Source organism: Astatotilapia calliptera, chromosome 5, assembly GCF_964374335.1.
Source record: "Astatotilapia calliptera chromosome 5, fAstCal68.1, whole genome shotgun sequence".
In the NCBI taxonomy this organism is placed as follows: domain Eukaryota; kingdom Metazoa; phylum Chordata; class Actinopteri; order Cichliformes; family Cichlidae; genus Astatotilapia; species Astatotilapia calliptera.
The window spans coordinates 15126183-15148045 of record NC_137426.1 but is presented as its reverse complement, the minus strand read 5'-3'; the positions used below and the strand labels follow the sequence as shown (position 1 = coordinate 15148045).

Genomic DNA, 21863 nt, shown 5'->3' with positions numbered 1-21863 from the left:
TTTTTTGTAGAAGACATTTAGCTAAATTTACGCAACTCATCAATCTTATGTTTAGGTAAATGAAATAGTTGCAGTTTAGTTAACGGCAGCGTTTTCACTTGCTTGCCTAACATTTGGTGTTAACACATTTGGTGCACATGTTAATGTATATTGGTGTCTCGCATTGTTTTGAATATTTTTTTATTTTTTTTATATTCAGTCAACTACTTTTAGTGTTCTGTTCTAAATTTGTATGCTGTAGATTGCAACTGGATTTGCAAATACATTACATGACTGAATATTTCATGTTTAGGAGAAAGGATTTCAAGTCATGTCTTCGCAAAATGCAAAGAAAAAGCGACTTGGGTCACGACGAGTGGCACAAAGCCAAAATGAAGTACCTAAGGCTGATGAGTACCACTTAACAGAAGCTTCCTCTGTGGCACAAGGCTACGCAGCAGACGAAAGTACTGAATCTTTAAATGTTTTATCCAGCCGAGAGGATTCTAAACCAGAAACTCGACATCCACCTTCAGCAGAGGTCAAGTTTAACCGGAGAAAAATTGGGTCTAATCGGCGCAGTAAAGGAAAGCAGTTGGTAAATGATTTAGAAACTGAACCTTACCGCAACCCTGGAAAGGAACTTGAGGAAAAAAGCAGGGGTAATGAAACCTTTGAAACAATACAAACGCCACGGGCAGTGGAACTTAAGCAGCAGGAAGAATTCGGTCAAGGAAGTGATCGTGTGTCTGCACTAGCTAAGGACTGTTCAGAAAGTACACATGATAAAAATTCTGAGGGTGAAATGGAAATGTTAACTCCTGAAATCAATAATCTGCAAGAGTGCAACCCTTGTAGAAATGAAATCAAGCTTGAAGAGATTGACAAATCTGACATGCAAAGTGAAGAAATCAAAGAAAACATGCATCCTGTGGCTCAACAGTCATCCAGTGAGGAGCCTTCAACTGCGTATTCTGTAGCAGAAATACAAAGTACAGAAAGCGATGACAAGAAGATGCTCAGGCAGGATGGAAGGTTACAGGGTAACAACTTGGTAAATGAGTCACATGTAGAATTTGAAGCTTTAGAGGCAGTCACACCAAACATAACCACAGATAAAAACAGCCCGGAACAAAATATTGAAGTCGTGTGCAGTGCTGAGCAGGAAACATTTTCATCATCAAAAGAGAAGTTGACTGCAAATGAGGATCCTTGTAGCTTATCTGAAGTTAGAGAAGCATGGCAATCAGAAAGTGCTATGAATAAAATACATGAAGTGAACATTAAGCCCATAGAAATACAGGACATGTACCAAAATCAGTACTCCTTTAAAATTCAGGGTATTGATATCACGGAAAATGCTGTTACTTACTCTGAAAAACCAGAAGACCAAACTGAGATGGATACTCACTCATCTGACATGAAAGTAAAAAACAATGTATTTCACACAGAGCAGGAACATCTTAATGAAAAACAATATGCATATCCTACAAATAACAGACATCCGGAGAGCTTACAGGACGAAAATGAGGATATTCAGATGTATGATTCCAAGCAACAAGTGATCACTGACATAGCAGTTAGTCAGTTGGTAGCCACTGAAATCAGCAATGCTAACAAGTCTGTTGATGATTCTGTGTCAAATAATTACAAACAAAGTGAGCATCAAAGAAAAGAAGGACATTTAGAAACTCTAAATGAGGAGAATGAGGACAGTGATGTTGATATGAGAAATGGTTCAGTACAAACTATACCATCTGAAGTAAATACTCTTTTGGAATCCCAACTTGAAAGCAATAATGTGACTTCAAGTGAGCAAACCCATACTGTCTATGACTCCATTGGGAAAAGAAGAAAAATGGGATCCACTCGAAGGAGTAAAGGAAGACAGTTGACAATTGGTGATGAAACCCCTGAAACAACAGAAATGTCAGAAACAGAGGCTACAAGACCTGAAGAATTACTGCAAAGAAATGAGCATGTTTCTGTGTCTGTGCCACATGACAGCTCCATTTTTACAGTGTCTACACCTGCTTATTTTCCTGAGGTCCAGAAACCAACAGCAACAAGCCATCTTGAGATTAGCTTGAACAGTTTAATTCCTCAAAGTGAAAACCTTCACGAAAATCAAGATGAGCAAGATTTTAAAGTGGTTTCAGATAAACCATTGGAATCTGGGATGGAAGAAGTGGATGAATCTGAAACTGCTCTGCGTGAAGAGGTCAAAGATGCCAATCACTCAGATGAAACTGTCAGGAAAATGCATGAAGATGAGGTTGAAAGAACAGAAATTCAAGAAGTGCTGCAGAATGATTTCTCATCTGAAAATGTGATTGATGATGCCACAGAAAACTCTTCCTTTACTTCTGGAGACTTAGGCCAAACTGAAAATAGCAACACTTACCAGTTTCAAGTGATGGTGCAGAGTCCTGATGAATCTGTAACCAAAGTGGAAGTTTCAACTCCTGATGACAAACAACCTGAGCAGCACTTTGTGACTCAAGAAAACGAGGAAGGTGACATTTCAGACAGCAAAAGTGGTGGAGTCTCTCCACAATCTCCAACCTCATTAGCAACTCCACCTTTTGAGTCCCAACTTCAGGACAATACTGTGAGCACAGATAAGCAATCTCATGCGGTCACAGAATCCAGGGGAAACAGAAGAAAAATGGGATCCACTCGTAGAAATAAAGGAAGACAGCGTGATAAGGAATTTAAAGATGAAGATGCAATAGGTGATGAAACCCCTGAAACAACAGAAATGTCAGAAACAGAGGCTACGAGACCTGAAGAATTACTGCATTTAATTCCTCAAAGTGAAAACCTTCACGAAAATCAAGATGAGCAAGATTTTAAAGTGGTTTCAGATAAACCATTGGAATCTGGGATGGAAGAAGTGGATGAATCTGAAACTGCTCTGCGTGAAGAGGTCAAAGATGCCAATCACTCAGATGAAACTGTCAGGAAAATGCATGAAGATGAGGTTGAAAGAACAGAAATTCAAGAAGTGCTGCAGAATGATTTCTCATCTGAAAATGTGATTGATGATGCCACAGAAAACTCTTCCTTTACTTCTGGAGACTTAGGCCAAACTGAAAATAGCAACACTTACCAGTTTCAAGTGATGGTGCAGAGTCCTGATGAATCTGTAACCAAAGTGGAAGTTTCAACTCCTGATGACAAACAACCTGAACAGCACTTTGTGACTCAAGAAAACGAGGAAGGTGACATTTCAGACGGAAAAGGTGGTGGAGTCTCTCCACAATCTCCAACCTCATTAGCAACTCCACCTTTTGAGTCCCAACTTCAGGACAATACTGTAAGCACAGATAAGCAATCGCATGCGGTCACCGAATCCAGGGGAAATAGAAGAAAAATGGGATCCACTCGTAGAAATAAAGGAAGACAGCGTGATAAGGAATTTAAAGATGAAGATGCAATTGGTGATGAAACCCCTGAAACAACAGAAATGTCAGCAACAGAGGCTACAAGACCTGAAGAATTACTGCATTTAATTTCTGAAAGTGAAAACCTTAAGGAAGATAAAAATCAGACAACCTTTAATGTGATTTCAGATAAACCATTGGAATCTGTGATGGAAGAAGTGGTTAAATCTGAAACTGCTCTGCGTGAAGAAGTCAAAGATCCTCATCACCCTGATGGCAACCAAGCTAAACAGCACTTTGTGACTCAGGAAATCAAGGGAGGTGATGTTCCAGATACTAAAGACAGTGGAGTCCCTCTACAAGCTGAACTCTCATTAGCAACTCCACCTTTTGAGTCCCAACTTCAAGAGAATACTGTGAGCACAGATAAGCAATCCCATGCGGTCACCGAATCCAGGGGGAATAGAAGAAAAATGGGATCCACTCGTAGAAATAAAGGAAGACAGCGTGATAAGGAATTTAAAGATGAAGATGCAATTGGTGATGAAACCCCTGAAACAACAGAAATGTCAGAAACAGAGGCTACAAGACCTGAAGAATTACTGCAAAGAAACGAGCATGATGTTTCTCTGTCTGCGCCACATGACAGCTCCATTTTTACAGTGTCTACACCTGCTTATTTTCCTGAGGTCCAGAACCCAACAGCAACAGGCCATCTTAAGATTAGCTTGAACAGTTTAATTCCTCAAAGTGAAAACCTTCACGAAAATCAAGATGAGCAAGATTTTAAAGTGGTTTCAGATAAACCATTGGAATCTGGGATGGAAGAAGTGGATGAATCTGAAACTGCTCTGCGTGAAGAGGTCAAAGATGCCAATCACTCAGATGAAACTGTCAGGAAAATGCATGAAGATGAGGTTGAAAGAACAGAAATTCAAGAAGTGCTGCAGAATGATTTCTCATCTGAAAATGTGATTGATGATGCCACAGAAAACTCTTCCTTTACTTCTGGAGACTTAGGCCAAACTGAAAATAGCAACACTTACCAGTTTCAAGTGATGGTGCAGAGTCCTGATGAATCTGTAACCAAAGTGGAAGTTTCAACTCCTGATGACAAACAACCTGAACAGCACTTTGTGACTCAAGAAAACGAGGAAGGTGACATTTCAGACGGAAAAGGTGGTGGAGTCTCTCCACAATCTCCAACCTCATTAGCAACTCCACCTTTTGAGTCCCAACTTCAAGAGAATACTGTGAGCACAGATAAGCAATCCCATGCGGTCACCGAATCCAGGGGGAATAGAAGAAAAATGGGATCCACTCGTAGAAATAAAGGAAGACAGCGTGATAAGGAATTTAAAGATGAAGATGCAATTGGTGATGAAACCCCTGAAACAACAGAAATGTCAGAAACAGAGGCTACAAGACCTGAAGAATTACTGCAAAGAAACGAGCATGATGTTTCTCTGTCTGCGCCACATGACAGCTCCATTTTTACAGTGTCTACACCTGCTTATTTTCCTGAGGTCCAGAACCCAACAGCAACAGGCCATCTTAAGATTAGCTTGAACAGTTTAATTCCTCAAAGTGAAAACCTTCACGAAAATCAAGATGAGCAAGATTTTAAAGTGGTTTCAGATAAACCATTGGAATCTGGGATGGAAGAAGTGGATGAATCTGAAACTGCTCTGCGTGAAGAGGTCAAAGATGCCAATCACTCAGATGAAACTGTCAGGAAAATGCATGAAGATGAGGTTGAAAGAACAGAAATTCAAGAAGTGCTGCAGAATGATTTCTCATCTGAAAATGTGATTGATGATGCCACAGAAAACTCTTCCTTTACTTCTGGAGACTTAGGCCAAACTGAAAATAGCAACACTTACCAGTTTCAAGTGATGGTGCAGAGTCCTGATGAATCTGTAACCAAAGTGGAAGTTTCAACTCCTGATGACAAACAACCTGAACAGCACTTTGTGACTCAAGAAAACGAGGAAGGTGACATTTCAGACAGCAAAAGTGGTGGAGTCTCCCCACAATCTCCAACCTCATTAGCAACTCCACCTTTTGAGTCCCAACTTCAGGACAATACTGTCAGCACAGATAAGCAATCTCGTGCGGTCACAGATTCCAGGGGAAACAGAAGAAAAATGGGATCCACTCGTAGAAATAAAGGAAGACAGCGTGATAAGGAATTTAAAGATGAAGATGCAATTGGTGATGAAACCCCTGAAACAACAGAAATGTCAGAAACAGAGGCTACGAGACCTGAAGAATTACTGCATTTAATTCCTCAAAGTGAAAACCTTCACGAAAATCAAGATGAGCAAGATTTTAAAGTGGTTTCAGATAAACCATTGGAATCTGGGATGGAAGAAGTGGATGAATCTGAAACTGCTCTGCGTGAAGAGGTCAAAGATGCCAATCACTCAGATGAAACTGTCAGGAAAATGCATGAAGATGAGGTTGAAAGAACAGAAATTCAAGAAGTGCTGCAGAATGATTTCTCATCTGAAAATGTGATTGATGATGCCACAGAAAACTCTTCCTTTACTTCTGGAGACTTAGGCCAAACTGAAAATAGCAACACTTACCAGTTTCAAGTGATGGTGCAGAGTCCTGATGAATCTGTAACCAAAGTGGAAGTTTCAACTCCTGATGACAAACAACCTGAGCAGCACTTTGTGACTCAAGAAAACGAGGAAGGTGACATTTCAGACAGCAAAAGTGGTGGAGTCTCTCCACAATCTCCAACCTCATTAGCAACTCCACCTTTTGAGTCCCAACTTCAGGACAATACTGTGAGCACAGATAAGCAATCTCATGCGGTCACAGAATCCAGGGGAAACAGAAGAAAAATGGGATCCACTCGTAGAAATAAAGGAAGACAGCGTGATAAGGAATTTAAAGATGAAGATGCAATTGGTGATGAAACCCCTGAAACAACAGAAATGTCAGAAACAGAGGCTACGAGACCTGAAGAATTACTGCATTTAATTCCTCAAAGTGAAAACCTTCACGAAAATCAAGATGAGCAAGATTTTAAAGTGGTTTCAGATAAACCATTGGAATCTGGGATGGAAGAAGTGGATGAATCTGAAACTGCTCTGCGTGAAGAGGTCAAAGATGCCAATCACTCAGATGAAACTGTCAGGAAAATGCATGAAGATGAGGTTGAAAGAACAGAAATTCAAGAAGTGCTGCAGAATGATTTCTCATCTGAAAATGTGATTGATGATGCCACAGAAAACTCTTCCTTTACTTCTGGAGACTTAGGCCAAACTGAAAATAGCAACACTTACCAGTTTCAAGTGATGGTGCAGAGTCCTGATGAATCTGTAACCAAAGTGGAAGTTTCAACTCCTGATGACAAACAACCTGAGCAGCACTTTGTGACTCAAGAAAACGAGGAAGGTGACATTTCAGACAGCAAAAGTGGTGGAGTCTCTCCACAATCTCCAACCTCATTAGCAACTCCACCTTTTGAGTCCCAACTTCAGGACAATACTGTGAGCACAGATAAGCAATCTCATGCGGTCACAGAATCCAGGGGAAACAGAAGAAAAATGGGATCCACTCGTAGAAATAAAGGAAGACAGCGTGATAAGGAATTTAAAGATGAAGATGCAATTGGTGATGAAACCCCTGAAACAACAGAAATGTCAGAAACAGAGGCTACGAGACCTGAAGAATTACTGCATTTAATTCCTCAAAGTGAAAACCTTCACGAAAATCAAGATGAGCAAGATTTTAAAGTGGTTTCAGATAAACCATTGGAATCTGGGATGGAAGAAGTGGATGAATCTGAAACTGCTCTGCGTGAAGAGGTCAAAGATGCCAATCACTCAGATGAAACTGTCAGGAAAATGCATGAAGATGAGGTTGAAAGAACAGAAATTCAAGAAGTGCTGCAGAATGATTTCTCATCTGAAAATGTGATTGATGATGCCACAGAAAACTCTTCCTTTACTTCTGGAGACTTAGGCCAAACTGAAAATAGCAACACTTACCAGTTTCAAGTGATGGTGCAGAGTCCTGATGAATCTGTAACCAAAGTGGAAGTTTCAACTCCTGATGACAAACAACCTGAACAGCACTTTGTGACTCAAGAAAACGAGGAAGGTGACATTTCAGACGGAAAAGGTGGTGGAGTCTCTCCACAATCTCCAACCTCATTAGCAACTCCACCTTTTGAGTCCCAACTTCAGGACAATACTGTAAGCACAGATAAGCAATCGCATGCGGTCACCGAATCCAGGGGAAATAGAAGAAAAATGGGATCCACTCGTAGAAATAAAGGAAGACAGCGTGATAAGGAATTTAAAGATGAAGATGCAATTGGTGATGAAACCCCTGAAACAACAGAAATGTCAGCAACAGAGGCTACAAGACCTGAAGAATTACTGCAAAGAAACGAGCATGATGTTTCTCTGTCTGCGCCACATGACAGCTCCATTTTTACAGTGTCTACACCTGCTTATTTTCCTGAGGTCCAGAACCCAACAGCAACAGGCCATCTTAAGATTAGCTTGAACAGTTTAATTCCTCAAAGTGAAAACCTTCACGAAAATCAAGATGAGCAAGATTTTAAAGTGGTTTCAGATAAACCATTGGAATCTGGGATGGAAGAAGTGGATGAATCTGAAACTGCTCTGCGTGAAGAGGTCAAAGATGCCAATCACTCAGATGAAACTGTCAGGAAAATGCATGAAGATGAGGTTGAAAGAACAGAAATTCAAGAAGTGCTGCAGAATGATTTCTCATCTGAAAATGTGATTGATGATGCCACAGAAAACTCTTCCTTTACTTCTGGAGACTTAGGCCAAACTGAAAATAGCAACACTTACCAGTTTCAAGTGATGGTGCAGAGTCCTGATGAATCTGTAACCAAAGTGGAAGTTTCAACTCCTGATGACAAACAACCTGAGCAGCACTTTGTGACTCAAGAAAACGAGGAAGGTGACATTTCAGACAGCAAAAGTGGTGGAGTCTCTCCACAATCTCCAACCTCATTAGCAACTCCACCTTTTGAGTCCCAACTTCAGGACAATACTGTGAGCACAGATAAGCAATCTCATGCGGTCACAGAATCCAGGGGAAACAGAAGAAAAATGGGATCCACTCGTAGAAATAAAGGAAGACAGCGTGATAAGGAATTTAAAGATGAAGATGCAATTGGTGATGAAACCCCTGAAACAACAGAAATGTCAGAAACAGAGGCTACGAGACCTGAAGAATTACTGCATTTAATTCCTCAAAGTGAAAACCTTCACGAAAATCAAGATGAGCAAGATTTTAAAGTGGTTTCAGATAAACCATTGGAATCTGGGATGGAAGAAGTGGATGAATCTGAAACTGCTCTGCGTGAAGAGGTCAAAGATGCCAATCACTCAGATGAAACTGTCAGGAAAATGCATGAAGATGAGGTTGAAAGAACAGAAATTCAAGAAGTGCTGCAGAATGATTTCTCATCTGAAAATGTGATTGATGATGCCACAGAAAACTCTTCCTTTACTTCTGGAGACTTAGGCCAAACTGAAAATAGCAACACTTACCAGTTTCAAGTGATGGTGCAGAGTCCTGATGAATCTGTAACCAAAGTGGAAGTTTCAACTCCTGATGACAAACAACCTGAACAGCACTTTGTGACTCAAGAAAACGAGGAAGGTGACATTTCAGACAGCAAAAGTGGTGGAGTCTCCCCACAATCTCCAACCTCATTAGCAATTCCACCTTTTGAGTCCCAACTTCAGGACAATACTGTCAGCACAGATAAGCAATCTCGTGCGGTCACAGATTCCAGGGGAAACAGAAGAAAAATGGGATCCACTCGTAGAAATAAAGGAAGACAGCGTGATAAGGAATTTAAAGATGAAGATACAATTGGTGATGAAACCCCTGAAACAACAGAAATGTCAGAAACAGAGGCTACGAGACCTGAAGAATTACTGCATTTAATTCCTCAAAGTGAAAACCTTCACGAAAATCAAGATGAGCAAGATTTTAAAGTGGTTTCAGATAAACCATTGGAATCTGGGATGGAAGAAGTGGATGAATCTGAAACTGCTCTGCGTGAAGAGGTCAAAGATGCCAATCACTCAGATGAAACTGTCAGGAAAATGCATGAAGATGAGGTTGAAAGAACAGAAATTCAAGAAGTGCTGCAGAATGATTTCTCATCTGAAAATGTGATTGATGATGCCACAGAAAACTCTTCCTTTACTTCTGGAGACTTAGGCCAAACTGAAAATAGCAACACTTACCAGTTTCAAGTGATGGTGCAGAGTCCTGATGAATCTGTAACCAAAGTGGAAGTTTCAACTCCTGATGACAAACAACCTGAACAGCACTTTGTGACTCAAGAAAACGAGGAAGGTGACATTTCAGACAGCAAAAGTGGTGGAGTCTCTCCACAATCTCCAACCTCATTAGCAACTCCACCTTTTGAGTCCCAACTTCAGGACAATACTGTGAGCACAGATAAGCAATCCCATGCGGTCACCGAATCCAGGGGGAATAGAAGAAAAATGGGATCCACTCGTAGAATAAAAGGAAGACAGCGTGATAAGGAATTTAAAGATGAAGATGCAATTGGTGATGAAACCCCTGAAACAACAGAAATGTCAGCAACAGAGGCTACAAGACCTGAAGAATTACTGCAAAGAAACGAGCGTGACGTTTGTCTGTCGGTGCCACATGACACCTCCATGTTTAAAGTGTCTACACCTGCTTATTCTCCTGACATACAGAGCCCAACTGCAAAGAGTTATTCTGAGATTAGCCTGGACAGTTTAATTTCTGAAAGTGAAAACCTTAAGGAAGATAAAAATCAGACAACCTTTAATGTGATTTCAGATAAACCATTGGAATCTGTGATGGAAGAAGTGGTTAAATCTGAAACTGCTCTGACTGAAGAAGTCAAAGATCCTCATCACCCTGATGGCAACCAAGCTAAACAGCACTTTGTGACTCAGGAAATCAAGGGAGGTGATGTTCCAAATACTAAAGACAGTGGATTCCCTCTACAAACTCGACTCTCATTAACAACTCCACCTTTTGAGTCCCAACTTCAGGACAATACTGTGAGCACAGATAAGCAAACCCATACTGTCACCGAATCCAGGGGAAATAGAAGAAAAATGGGATCCACTCGCAGAATAAAAGGAAGACAGCGTGATAAGGAATTTAAAGAAGAAGATGCAATTGATGATGAAACCCCTGAAACAACAGAAATGTCAGCAACAGAGGCTACAAGACCTGAAGAATTACTGCAAGAAAACAAGCATGATGTTTCTCTGTCTGTGCCACATCATGAAAAGTCCTTTAAAAATCAAAATGACGGAGATACTAAAGTGATTAATGATAAACCAGTGCAGGCTGGGATGGAAGAAGTCAAAAAAGATCAGCACATAAAACTTTTAGGGCAGGATGGAAATTTACCCAGCAATATTTTGTTAAGTGGAACAACAGATTGTACCATTGCAGTTGAGATAACAACTGACCAAACCAGCCCAAGAGAAAGCACTGAAGTTGAATGCAGTGTTGCACAAGAAACATTTTTAGCATCTCAAAATGTGTTGACTACAAATAGGGAACAACATGAGCATTGCAACCCAATTGAGGTCACCAAAGCTAAGCAGTCAGAGGGTGCATTAATGCATCAAACTGACTGCAGCGCAAGTACAGAGAGTCACCAAACATCCTTATCTGAAACAAATATCTCTTTGGACTTCCACCATCAGGATAATTCTCAGGACATTACAGAAATTCACACACGCCTCAGCCATACAGGGAATAGAAAGAAAATGGGTTCAAGCCGAAGAAATAAAGGAAGACAGGGTGTCAAGGACCCTGATGCATACCAGGAACCTAAAGATGACATTTTAGAAAAACCCACAAGTAATGACAAACTCAGAACAATTGACATGTCACCAGCAACAGATATAACAAAGGAGGAAGAAGAAAAAGACCTCATATCCATTGACAAAGAATTGCAGATTAGCTCAACAGCAAAAGAAGGCAAAAATAAAGAAAAGTTGTCGGAGGAAGATGCATTTTTCTCACAGAATAATATGGATAGCAATACAGATGGACTTCTCAAATCTAACAAAGATTTCAATGAGGAAAATAAAGTTGTTCAAGATGCTATGAATTTAGATCAGCTTACAGGATGTGACACAATTACAAAGCACCTGATGCAATCACCACAAGCCTCAGTTTGTGAAATTCCCTCAGACATGCAGCATACCTCATATCATGCTGGCATCAAAGGCTCTAGCTCTCTGAAGGTGCTTGATAAAGAAGAAGCGTTGGAGGCAATGGATGCAAGCAACGGCCAGCAAGAACAAACTCAATCAGGTAACAGAAATACTTTCCAAATAAATCCACAACAGAAGAAGAGAAAGATAGGTTCTTCTCGCAGGAGTCAACTCAACAGAAAAAAAGAGGAAGAAACAGACAACACAGATGAAACCAAGGAAAGTGACTTTCACACCGAAGCTGACGTGAGGAATACTGACAAGTTGGACGTGGTAGAGTTACCGTTAACTACAGATATACCACAAAATGAAACTGCACAACCGTTATTCTCTGCTGTTCATAAACAACAGGAAGCTGCTGAAACCTTTTCTGTACCAAGCAGTACAGAGATCAATGTGATACCAGTAGTAGAAGATTTTAAGGCCCCTCTTCCTGAACAGTTTTCCTCTCTCCGTGAAGAAACTATCAGTCTGGTTACACGCGTTATCACAGGTGGTGTAAGAGAAGTTATTGTGGAGCCGCCACAGCTAGACAATTTTACAAACACTGAGACACAAATAACCACTGTGGTCACGGGTAGAAGCAGACGCTCCATAAATCAGCTGCTGCCCCCAAATACCGAGGCTGCCACAGACACTGGCATAGCAGAAGAGAGCTTAGTGTCTTTTGGTGAGGCCAGGCAAAATACACATAGCGATGAGGAAAGGCCAGAGAGCATAAAAGAAGTACAAGATCAAGATGCTAGTGAGAAAAATCCAAGCAACTTGAATGAAGGAGCTCATAATAAAACTCAAGAGATGAGGAGTGAAAGTCCAAATTTACATTTGAGCAACCGGAGAAGAAAGATGGGCTCCACCCGCAGGAATCTTGGATCCAGAAACAAAGAAGAGCTCCATCAAAAACAGGAGGTGGATAACGAAGCGAAGGAGACTGGAACAGACATCGGGGAAACTGAAAGTGTCTCCAGAATCAAAGAAGAAGCACTTCAGCTTCACACAGATCACAAAAACAATGATGGCGAACAAGGAAAACAGAAAGTATTTGAAACAGTGGAAATCAGCCCTCCGGGTCAGTCTAAATTCAAACCTCTGCCTGAGCAAACAGTTGAAGCGAGGCCTGTTTCCCAAGACCAGCTAGCAGAAACAGAACATCACACTGCAAATGACCTCCTGTCTACATCCTTAAAAGATGATTTTGTGTCAGAATCAGCATCTGGAGGGAGGAGAAGAAAATTGGGATCTAACCGAAAGTCCCGTGGACATCAGCGTATAGAAGACAAAACAGGAGAGGGCACAATAATAGATGATCAAAGTGGGACAGATGCCAGAATTTCAGAGGTAAGCAGCAATGTTTAGGGGGTTTTGTTTAGTTTAGTTTTTTAGTATTTAGTAGAAATCTTAATTGTTTTCAATTTTTCCAAAACCTCATGCACAGACTACATTTAAATTTGACTATTAAATGCAATACCTTATTAAACTTTGTTGTATTTATAATTCTATGCATAGTTGTGAATAGTGAATAGTTATTATTGGACAAGTGTTCTTTCACATAGGCAAGCCTACATTGTTATTTACACCCCATTTGCAGTAGACACTTTGCAAACTGGATTGTTTGTGGCAAGGTCATTGTGACACAGGGAACTAAAAAGAGGAACGTGAGGTTTACATAGCATGTTTCACATACAGCAAACGAGAACATGTGTTCACCTTCAGAAACCTGGCAGATAAGGGCTTTGAATGAGATCAGCAAATAATGGCTTTAAAGATGTCACAATAAATTATTATTATCGACAAAGAATGGGAAACCAGTATGTCAGATATTCCAGCTTCAGATATTATTAGGAGACGACTGATTACTAGATGATAACTAATCCAAGTAGAATAATTTGCACTTTCACATCATGAAATGAGTTTGTCATGCACATTTAGAAGCATAAAAAGCCCTACTTTTCTTTCTGCAGGTTGGAAAATGTGATAAGAAACCATCATCAGGCCTCTCAAAGAGTGAAGAGCACTCAGAGACTGTGAGGTAGGTCTAACACACAGATATTTTTAAAAAGGCTAGGGTTGTCCAGCTACCTAATTAGCTTTCAAGTGTTGGCTTTCCTACTTGACTTACTCACTGTAACTCATAGATAAGTCCAAATTTGTTACAGTGTAGTCTGTTATGTGTTATACTGAATATTCGAATATTCATGTTCATATTGCATATATAGCAACGGACAACTGTAATATCAGTCACCTCAAAGTTCACTTTGTAACATCCAAAAGAAAATGTCCATGAGATTGTTGAAAACATTTTACAATTTGTTAATCTATTTGAGTCACATACAAAAGGAAAGTATACCTGTTTTTTTTTTTTATTCTGAGCTTTTACACATAAAACATATTAACACTGTGTCATTATGTAGTTAACAAAAACTAAGCCAAAATTCAGAAGGAGTGTGTGTAAAACTAAGTAGACTTTTACTGCTTCAGTGTGACCACCTTTATAAAGCCAGAAGTGTCCCTTTCCCAACGATCCCTAAACATTCAAGACACCTGCTAATCTTCCCAAAAGTGAACGTCCCAACAAATTCACCCCTAGGTCAGACCATGCAATGCCATGCTGCCAAGAGAAATCCTCTTCTCTCTAAAAAGAACATGGCAGCATGGCTGAAGTTTGCAATATTGCATTTGAAAAAGCCACAGACTTCTCGAACAATGTCCTTTGCACAGATGTGACCAAAGTAGAGATGTTTGGCCATAATGCACATAAAATCCAGGCCTCAACGTAAATTAAATGTGGTAGCAAGAGCTGTGCATTAACAAATGCCTGCAAACCTCAGTAAAAAGGAACAATGTCTGAAAGAAGAGCGGGCCAAAATTCCTTCACAGCAATGTGAGAGACTGATAAAGTCACAGAGAAAACAATTACTTCAACTTAATTCTGTGAAAATGCAGAATCATAGGGTGTGTTTAGTTTTTTGCACACTGCTTCTGCATTTTGACTTGACTGTTCCTCTGACGCTGTAGTTAAAATAATTTAAGAACATGGTAATGACCGGATGATTTCTTGTTATGCCTTGATAAGGTAAAAACTTGTGTACCGCATGGTACTTTCTTTCTTTTTGCAAGCTTTAAAAATACAGTTATGCAATTACTACTGTACACTAGCTTAGTAGTAGTGTATGCACTGTTTTCAGCTGACCTGCTTAGAGATGAGGTGTGAATGTCACCAGAGTGGTGTGGTTTAACAGCACACAGCTTCCTCATCTCTATTGTTTTAAATAAATAATCACAAATCAAGTGAATGACAAAATTCCTTGTCAAATGTTCAGTGCACGGCAACTCAAATATGAGCTTGAGACATTCTGAAAACTGACCATTTCAGCCTTGCAAATCCTTACACTGTATATGTCATGAAGTTTGTTTGATTGTCTTTTCCACAGTGAGAAGACTTCAGCCCAACCTTGTAATTCTGGAATTTTTCCTGTTAAAGAGAATCAAACATTTTCTCTGGGTAAGAAGATGATCAGTGCAGCTTACCAATAATTATAGGGAAATTTTACATTAAAAGATGATGTATGACCAGACATTTTAATTTCAGTTGGTAATCCGGGAGTGGTAGACTCCAAATCAAAGCGCTACAATGTGGTAATGATTGGAGACAGCAGTGTGGGAAAGACCTCCTTCATGAAAAGAGCTCAAAGTGGGAAGTTTTCTTTAGATATACCTTCCTCAATTGGTAAGATCCTGGTGTTAATCTCACAATTAATCCTACTAATGTGTATGCACAGCGATGTACACTCTAAATATACACGTAAATATTGTTTATAGGCCTGGATTCGCTGATGTGGCCTGTTGTAATAGATGGAAAGCCTATGATACTACAGCTATGGGACACAGCAGGTCAAGAAAGGTAAGTCTCAATTTTCCTCTTATATGGTAAATGGTCTGTATTTATATAGCGCTTTACTAGTCCCTAAGGACCCCAAAGCGCTTTACATATCCAGTCATCCACCCATTCACACACTGGTGATGGCAAGCTACATTGTAGCCACAGCCACCCTGGGGCGCACTGACAGAGGCGAGGCTGCCGGACACTGGCGCCACCGGGCCCTCTGACCACCACCAGTAGGCAATGGGTGAAGTGTCTTGCCCAAGGACACAACGACCGAGACTGTCCAAACCAGGGCTCGAACCGGCAACCTTCCGATTGCAAAGCAAACTCCCAACTCTTGAGCCACGATCGCCCCTCTTAGAATGAATCAGTGAGACAAATTTTTGATGTTTCACAGAGCATTTAAATTATATATCACTATGCAAATGTCTTGAGCCACTCTAAGTTTCTTTATATTTTGATAGCAGTAATCTGCTGTAGATTGGTTTGTAAGCCTGCCAGTTATTATTTGGTCCTCCATTTGTCCAGTTTCCTAAATTTGTAAGGACACACAGCACACCATGCCAAGAAGTGACAAAAAAATTGGAAACTGGCAACTCTTTAGGAATCATGTTGTTGGTTAAAATAAAAGCATAACAGTTTTATTGACTGTCAAACTGTGCTATTTTTTGGCATTTTTCATAGATTCAAGTAAAGAAATGGGAACAAATTATGTTTTTCTGACAGGCTGCTAATAACAAAGTGCCCAAAGATACAATTTAAAATGGGTTCTTTGCTAAGTGTTTCCTTGCTGTAGACAAAACAATGTATCTCCCCTTGAGTCAGGTGCCATGTTATGCCATCTACGCTTGAATTATTCAAAGGTCAATTTTATGGTACAAGGACTGGACTAAGAATGAGTGAAAAAGTAGCCAATATCCAAAGGAAAACTTTGAAACACCTTCAGAAAGCTGGAGAACTATTGCTTAAGACCACTTTAAGAATTACAAGAAAGTCCTTCCAGGCAAAATATAAAGAAATGAGGGGTTTATCAAGACTTTTGCACAGTTTTGTCGCTGAAAGAAGCCACATTGGAGAGAATACATTTAACAGGTTTTTTGAGTTTTATTAATGTTTTTTCTAGTCTGTTTTGAACAGTACATATATTATAATGTACGTAGGTCACAGTAGGCTGCACAGTAGTAGGAGAATAACAAATATCACAGTCGTCAGTGTGTTACGTATGACAGTATCAAAGTCCAACTTGTCTGACTTTTCACAGCCCTGGAATTCAGGTTATCTTTTACATTTCACGTTAGTTAAATTCTGTAAATGAGCAACTTGTCTGAGTATAAAAACACTGGGAGCAATACGTCTGCATTTCTGTGACGTCATAAAGACAAAAAGCACAGTTTGTCCATTAAAGTGCGTTAATTATCTAGTTGAAATTCTGAATTCTGCCAAGCCTTGTGATTTTCTCCTTCATAGCATGGGTTTGTCAGGAGTAGAATTGAGCCAGGTGGAAAAAGCAAAGATGACTTCATAATGAGTGCAAAAAGTCTATCCTTCTAATAAAGCAAGAAAAATGGCAAAACCTGTGCATGACAGTTCATTTCTGCTTACTCATTTCTATCATACTGCTCATGAAACTAAAAGTTAACTACAGACTTGTACGCACGAGTCCCAAACTACAATACAGCGACATATCCTGAAGGAAACATACATATCCAGAGAGAGAGGAAAAAAAGAAGCAAATTTCTATATCAAGGTTTTCTAAACAACTACTGCTTTTTGGAGTTTGTTTGAGCCAGACGTGAACAGTTTTATATCTGTTTTGTAAATAAAGCCAATCATCAGAGAAGACGCCCTCTCTTTTTTAAAGGTACAGGCTATTATTTTGTGGTTTAGGATGTCCTGAATGTTGTGCCACATGCAGTCTTGCTGTTCTAGGGAGTGGCTGTGTTTTTTCAGTGTATAGATAAACTTCCCCGATGGCCAAGGACACACTGTCCCGCTGTTCCGAAGCCTGACAAGGAAGGCTTCCAAGTAGGCGACACCCAGTGTTCAAAGCAGTGTGTACACCTTGGAATTCAACCGAGATCTGCAGTTACTACTTGTAACAGTGTTTACTTAAGTAACACTTGCTTTTGTAGATAGATACGGTATAGCAGCCAATTTCAACATGTAACAGACAATATGCTCAGATCAGAGTTACACTTGAGCAGTATTTAAAGACTGCTCAAGTGTAACTGGTTTCAGAACTGGTTTGGCACTCCTCAATAATGTTTTGTATTCCAGGATACAATGCAGATTTTGTTCCAGTGACAGAGGTGGATTCAACACGGATGCAATTTAAAGATGCTCACTTTTAACTGCAGATTTTAGGCAGACTCGTGTTGGATAAGTTCAACTAAAAAACATAGCAAGAGTGAGAAAGCGTTTGAGACATGCAGTTCCCCAAGAGTTTACAAAAAGCCTCCTTAATGTCAACAATAAAGTGAAGCTTTATTCCAACTCTTCACCTAATGGGCAGGCTTCTAAGATCTATTTATTTTATTTTTACTACAAAAACATCTGACATTTACTTGTTCAAGGAGGGAAGTCTGAGGCATGGGTGTGTCTTGAAAAATATGTTCAGGGTAGCCTCTGCAAACTGCATTAAATGACAAATTTGTGACATTAACTTTTGAGTGAATGTGAGGAAAGTAATTAGAATGTGCTACAGTATGCAGAGCTAGTGTCTTCCTGGTTTCAAAAAGGAAGTATTAATAGATCACCTTTAATGTCGTGCTTTTCTGTCTTTAAAGGTTTCACAGTATCACCAAACAGGTCTTCCACAAAGCCCAGGCCTTTCTCTTGATGTATGACATCACCTCCACCAATAGTTTTTCCGCAGTCAGTTACTGGGCAAACTGTATTCAGGTATGTCTTCCCTTTCAAACTTCAACACCTATTTTTTAAACAGATGTTGAAATTACTAGTTAAACATGCTATGTTGTCAAAACAGTGATTTACTTTTATATTCATTTAGTGTATTTGGTTCTAATAGGCAGGGCTACACTGGCCACTTAATTAGCACACCTGTTCAACTGCTTCAAAAAAAGGAATGAACTAAGCACATGCAAGTGCATTGTAGACATAGTGAAGACTACCCGCTGATGTTCAAACACAGCATCAGAACAAGGAAGAATGATGATTTAAGTTAACTTTGAACATGGTTGTTGGATCTATTTCAGACACTCATCTACAATAAACTTTTCTCTCACAACCTGCCTTGTTGCGAGAGATCAGAGAATGGTCAGGCTGCTTCAATCTGATAAGCAGGCAACAGTAGTGTTAAAAAAAATTACAAATAACCACCATAAGGTATGCAGAAGAGCATCTCTGAATGCACAATACTTATCAGCTTTGAAGGAGAAGGGCTACAGCAGCAGAATAACCCACCGGGTGCCACTCCTGGCAGTTAACAACAGGAAATTGAGGCTACATTCACACAAGCTCATCACAGTTGGTTAACGGTAGTCTGGAAAAACGTTGCCTGGTCTGATGAGTTTCGATTTCTGCTGCAGCATTCGTATGCTAAGGTCAGAATTTGGTGTAAACGACATGAAAGCATGGATCAGTCCTGCCTTATTCAGGCTGGTGGTGGTGTTTAATGTTTGGGGGTTTTTTGGCACACTTGTCAATATGGACCAAACTCTCTGGGAAATGTTTTCAGTGCCTTGTTGTATCAATGCCAGGAAGAATTAATGTTGTTCTGAAGGCAAAAAGGAGTCCAACAGGGGTACTAACAGGTATACCTAATAAAGTGGCTTATAAGTGTGATACTGAATTGTGTATTTAAAACAGCAGCACATATTTTGATTATTAGTAGAAAAAAGTATTAATAAATTTAAAACATCAACTATTTATAGTGGACGGGACGTGAGTGTCTGAAACAGTTGAACCAGCCTGCAAAGTTAGACTAGTTTGTAATAACATAAGATAAGATAAGATAAGATAACCTTTATTAGTCCCACACGTGGGAAATTTGTTTTGTCACAGCAGGAAGTGGACAGTGCAAAAGTTATGAGGCAAAAATTAGAATACAATAAGATTATCAAAATGATTCCTGTTCTGCAGGAGTCTGCTGCTGAAAATGTGACTGTTTTGCTTCTTGGAAACAAGAGCGACTGCTCAGAACGACGGGTTAAAACTCATCAGGGGGAAATTCTTGCTAAGGTGCGAATATGTTGCATTACACCCACTCATGAAACAATCACATTCAGTTCAGTAGTTTTAATGATCAAAACACCCACAGTGAGTGCAGATATTCATTCAACTCCACAGGAATATGACTTTGAGTTTATGGAGTGCAGTGCTGCCACAGGTGAAAACGTGATCCAGTCTTTGGAAGTTGTAGCCAGGTATGTATATAATGTTAATGTTTTTCTCTAAAACCCACATCTTTTAACATCGATATGCCCTGTAAAGTCGACTGCTGTGTCATCAGCTGATTGCACTGTTGCTGTGTTGTTGCCAGGAAGCTGAGTCAAAGAATTGACTCAAGAGAAGAAGCCACAGTGTTGCACAAAGAGCCAGAACAGAAAAAAAGCTCAAGATGTTGCTGAACAAATGTGTTTGTCTTCAAAAAAAAAGAAAGAAAAAAAAAACAAGTGGTGAAATCCTGAAAACAAGAACACGCTGTACTCATCTGGCTTTCTTGTAACTCAGTGCATTATATTTTATTATTTGTACTACTGCATATTTTCAGTGTTGTTATATTTAGATATAAAATTATTTCTTCAAAGGCCTTATATTAGAATATTAGTTTATAGTTAGTAGTGACCAAAGTTATATAGTTCAGAAAGTGAAGGCTTTTTCAGTGTTTGCTTAATAGCTATCCAATAATTTAATACATATACAAGCTTACTGTATTTAATTATATTTGCACCGTGTGTGTTTTATCTTGCAATATAACAATTTTTGTGCAATATTGTGCAACTTCAAATAATTTCAAATCACACGATTGACATTTTTCCAGATGAAGCTGTAACAACTAAAATCACAAGTTTAAGATTTTATGTGCAATTTCACAAAGTTCATCTCTGTTGTTGTACATCGACTAAATGTTTAGTCTACACCCTCTTCACTTTATGGATTTACTATACTGAAATTTAATGTAAATGTGTATATAGTATGATTAATTTAAACAGGAGAATACCCCATTCAGATATTACCAGAGATCAAGATGTGACCGAGAGCAAATCTAGTACAGTGGTAAATAATTATTATAGTAAATATATATTAAACATAATTATACTTGCTTTTTTGTGATTTTGTTTAGCCTTTCTTCTAAGTTGGCATTCATCTTAATTCAGTCATCACAACTGTCAGATCTGACACATAATTATGAATAAACATTACTCCCTTATAATTATAGTGCCAGGGACATGATCAGCAGTTATATATGCAAATGTATTTTTATGTTCCCGTGCATTTCCTTTGTGACCAAGTACCTTTAAACCAATTGTTTTAATGGCGTGTCGCATGATTAATAAATCTCCAGATAAACAACGTCTGCTTGTGTACTTAATTTGTGCCCTCATGGAAGTTATGGGTTTCCAGACTGACAAAGACAACTGTGTTAGCAGTGGAAAAACAAGTCCGACAATGGTATGAAGAGCATGTCAACAATGGCGCCACTGCAATAATCTCATATAGTCCCAAAGGAGGTGTTGTGGGAAAGAGAACTACTGATCCCATGGGAATCATGTACCCACCTATGAGAAGTTCAGTTGAGTAATGTGGTTATTTCTGTTTCAGGCTTAAACATGTTAAAACAACAATAACATCAAACTACCTGGCAATGGTAGATTTTTCTGCTGTTGCAGATGAGCTTAACATGGTTATACTTTTTTGTCTTTCAGCAAGCAAAAATAGAAGAACAGGGGCAGGTGGTGAGCCAGAAAAACAAGCCAATGACAAAAGTTAAAGAACAACAGCTCAGGCCCTGCAGGGCTCCAGTTTTGCCTATTTGGAGCTGGACCCCTGCTGTGCATGAGCTGTTGAAGATTCAGCTCATTTCCCCATAAATAATTTCACATTACTAAATTCTTTAATCTTAGACATCACCATAATGCTGTGAAAAAAAAACCCAAACATTTTAAATTGAAGCAAAGTGGTTTAATTTCAAGTTACCATTTTTATCCTGTGGCACAGACCCTCTATCATTTCTCTTAAATGGAAAGCTGGCTGCTTTTCTTTGGTTTGCTTATTTCCCACATACACTGAAACTTAACAAGGATCAGACCTGAGTATGACTCCAGTTAGTCTAATCACTACTAGTTTGACATTACTGGTTTAAATTTAATCAATGTCTGGAGCCACCAAAACAAGTGT

At 39.4% G+C, this 21863-nt stretch overlaps 1 protein-coding gene across 1 annotated transcript; it reads left to right on the top strand.

Moving 5' to 3' along the window:
- Positions 1-7919: 7919 nt before the first annotated feature.
- On the top strand, positions 7920-21040 carry rab44 (RAB44, member RAS oncogene family). The gene is made up of 9 exons (XM_026167433.2): positions 7920-12958; positions 13582-13649; positions 15052-15122; positions 15210-15347; positions 15440-15521; positions 18290-18404; positions 19605-19703; positions 19812-19888; positions 20005-21040. The coding sequence occupies exons 1-9, from the start codon at positions 7985-7987 to the stop codon at positions 20090-20092; spliced, it is 5712 nt and encodes a 1903-aa protein (XP_026023218.2). The 5' UTR covers positions 7920-7984; the 3' UTR covers positions 20093-21040.
- The last annotated feature ends 823 nt before the right edge of the window (positions 21041-21863 follow it).

Excerpts from the sequence above, each read along its gene's own strand:
- rab44 (XM_026167433.2), top strand. The coding sequence starts at position 7,985 with ATGGAAGAAGTGGATGAATCTGAAACTGCTCTGCGTGAAGAGGTCAAA. Across the intron at positions 15,348-15,439 it reads AGATATACCTTCCTCAATTG|GCCTGGATTCGCTGATGTGG; the intron begins GTAAGATCCTGG and ends TATTGTTTATAG. Across the intron at positions 19,889-20,004 it reads TCTTTGGAAGTTGTAGCCAG|GAAGCTGAGTCAAAGAATTG; the intron begins GTATGTATATAA and ends TGTTGTTGCCAG.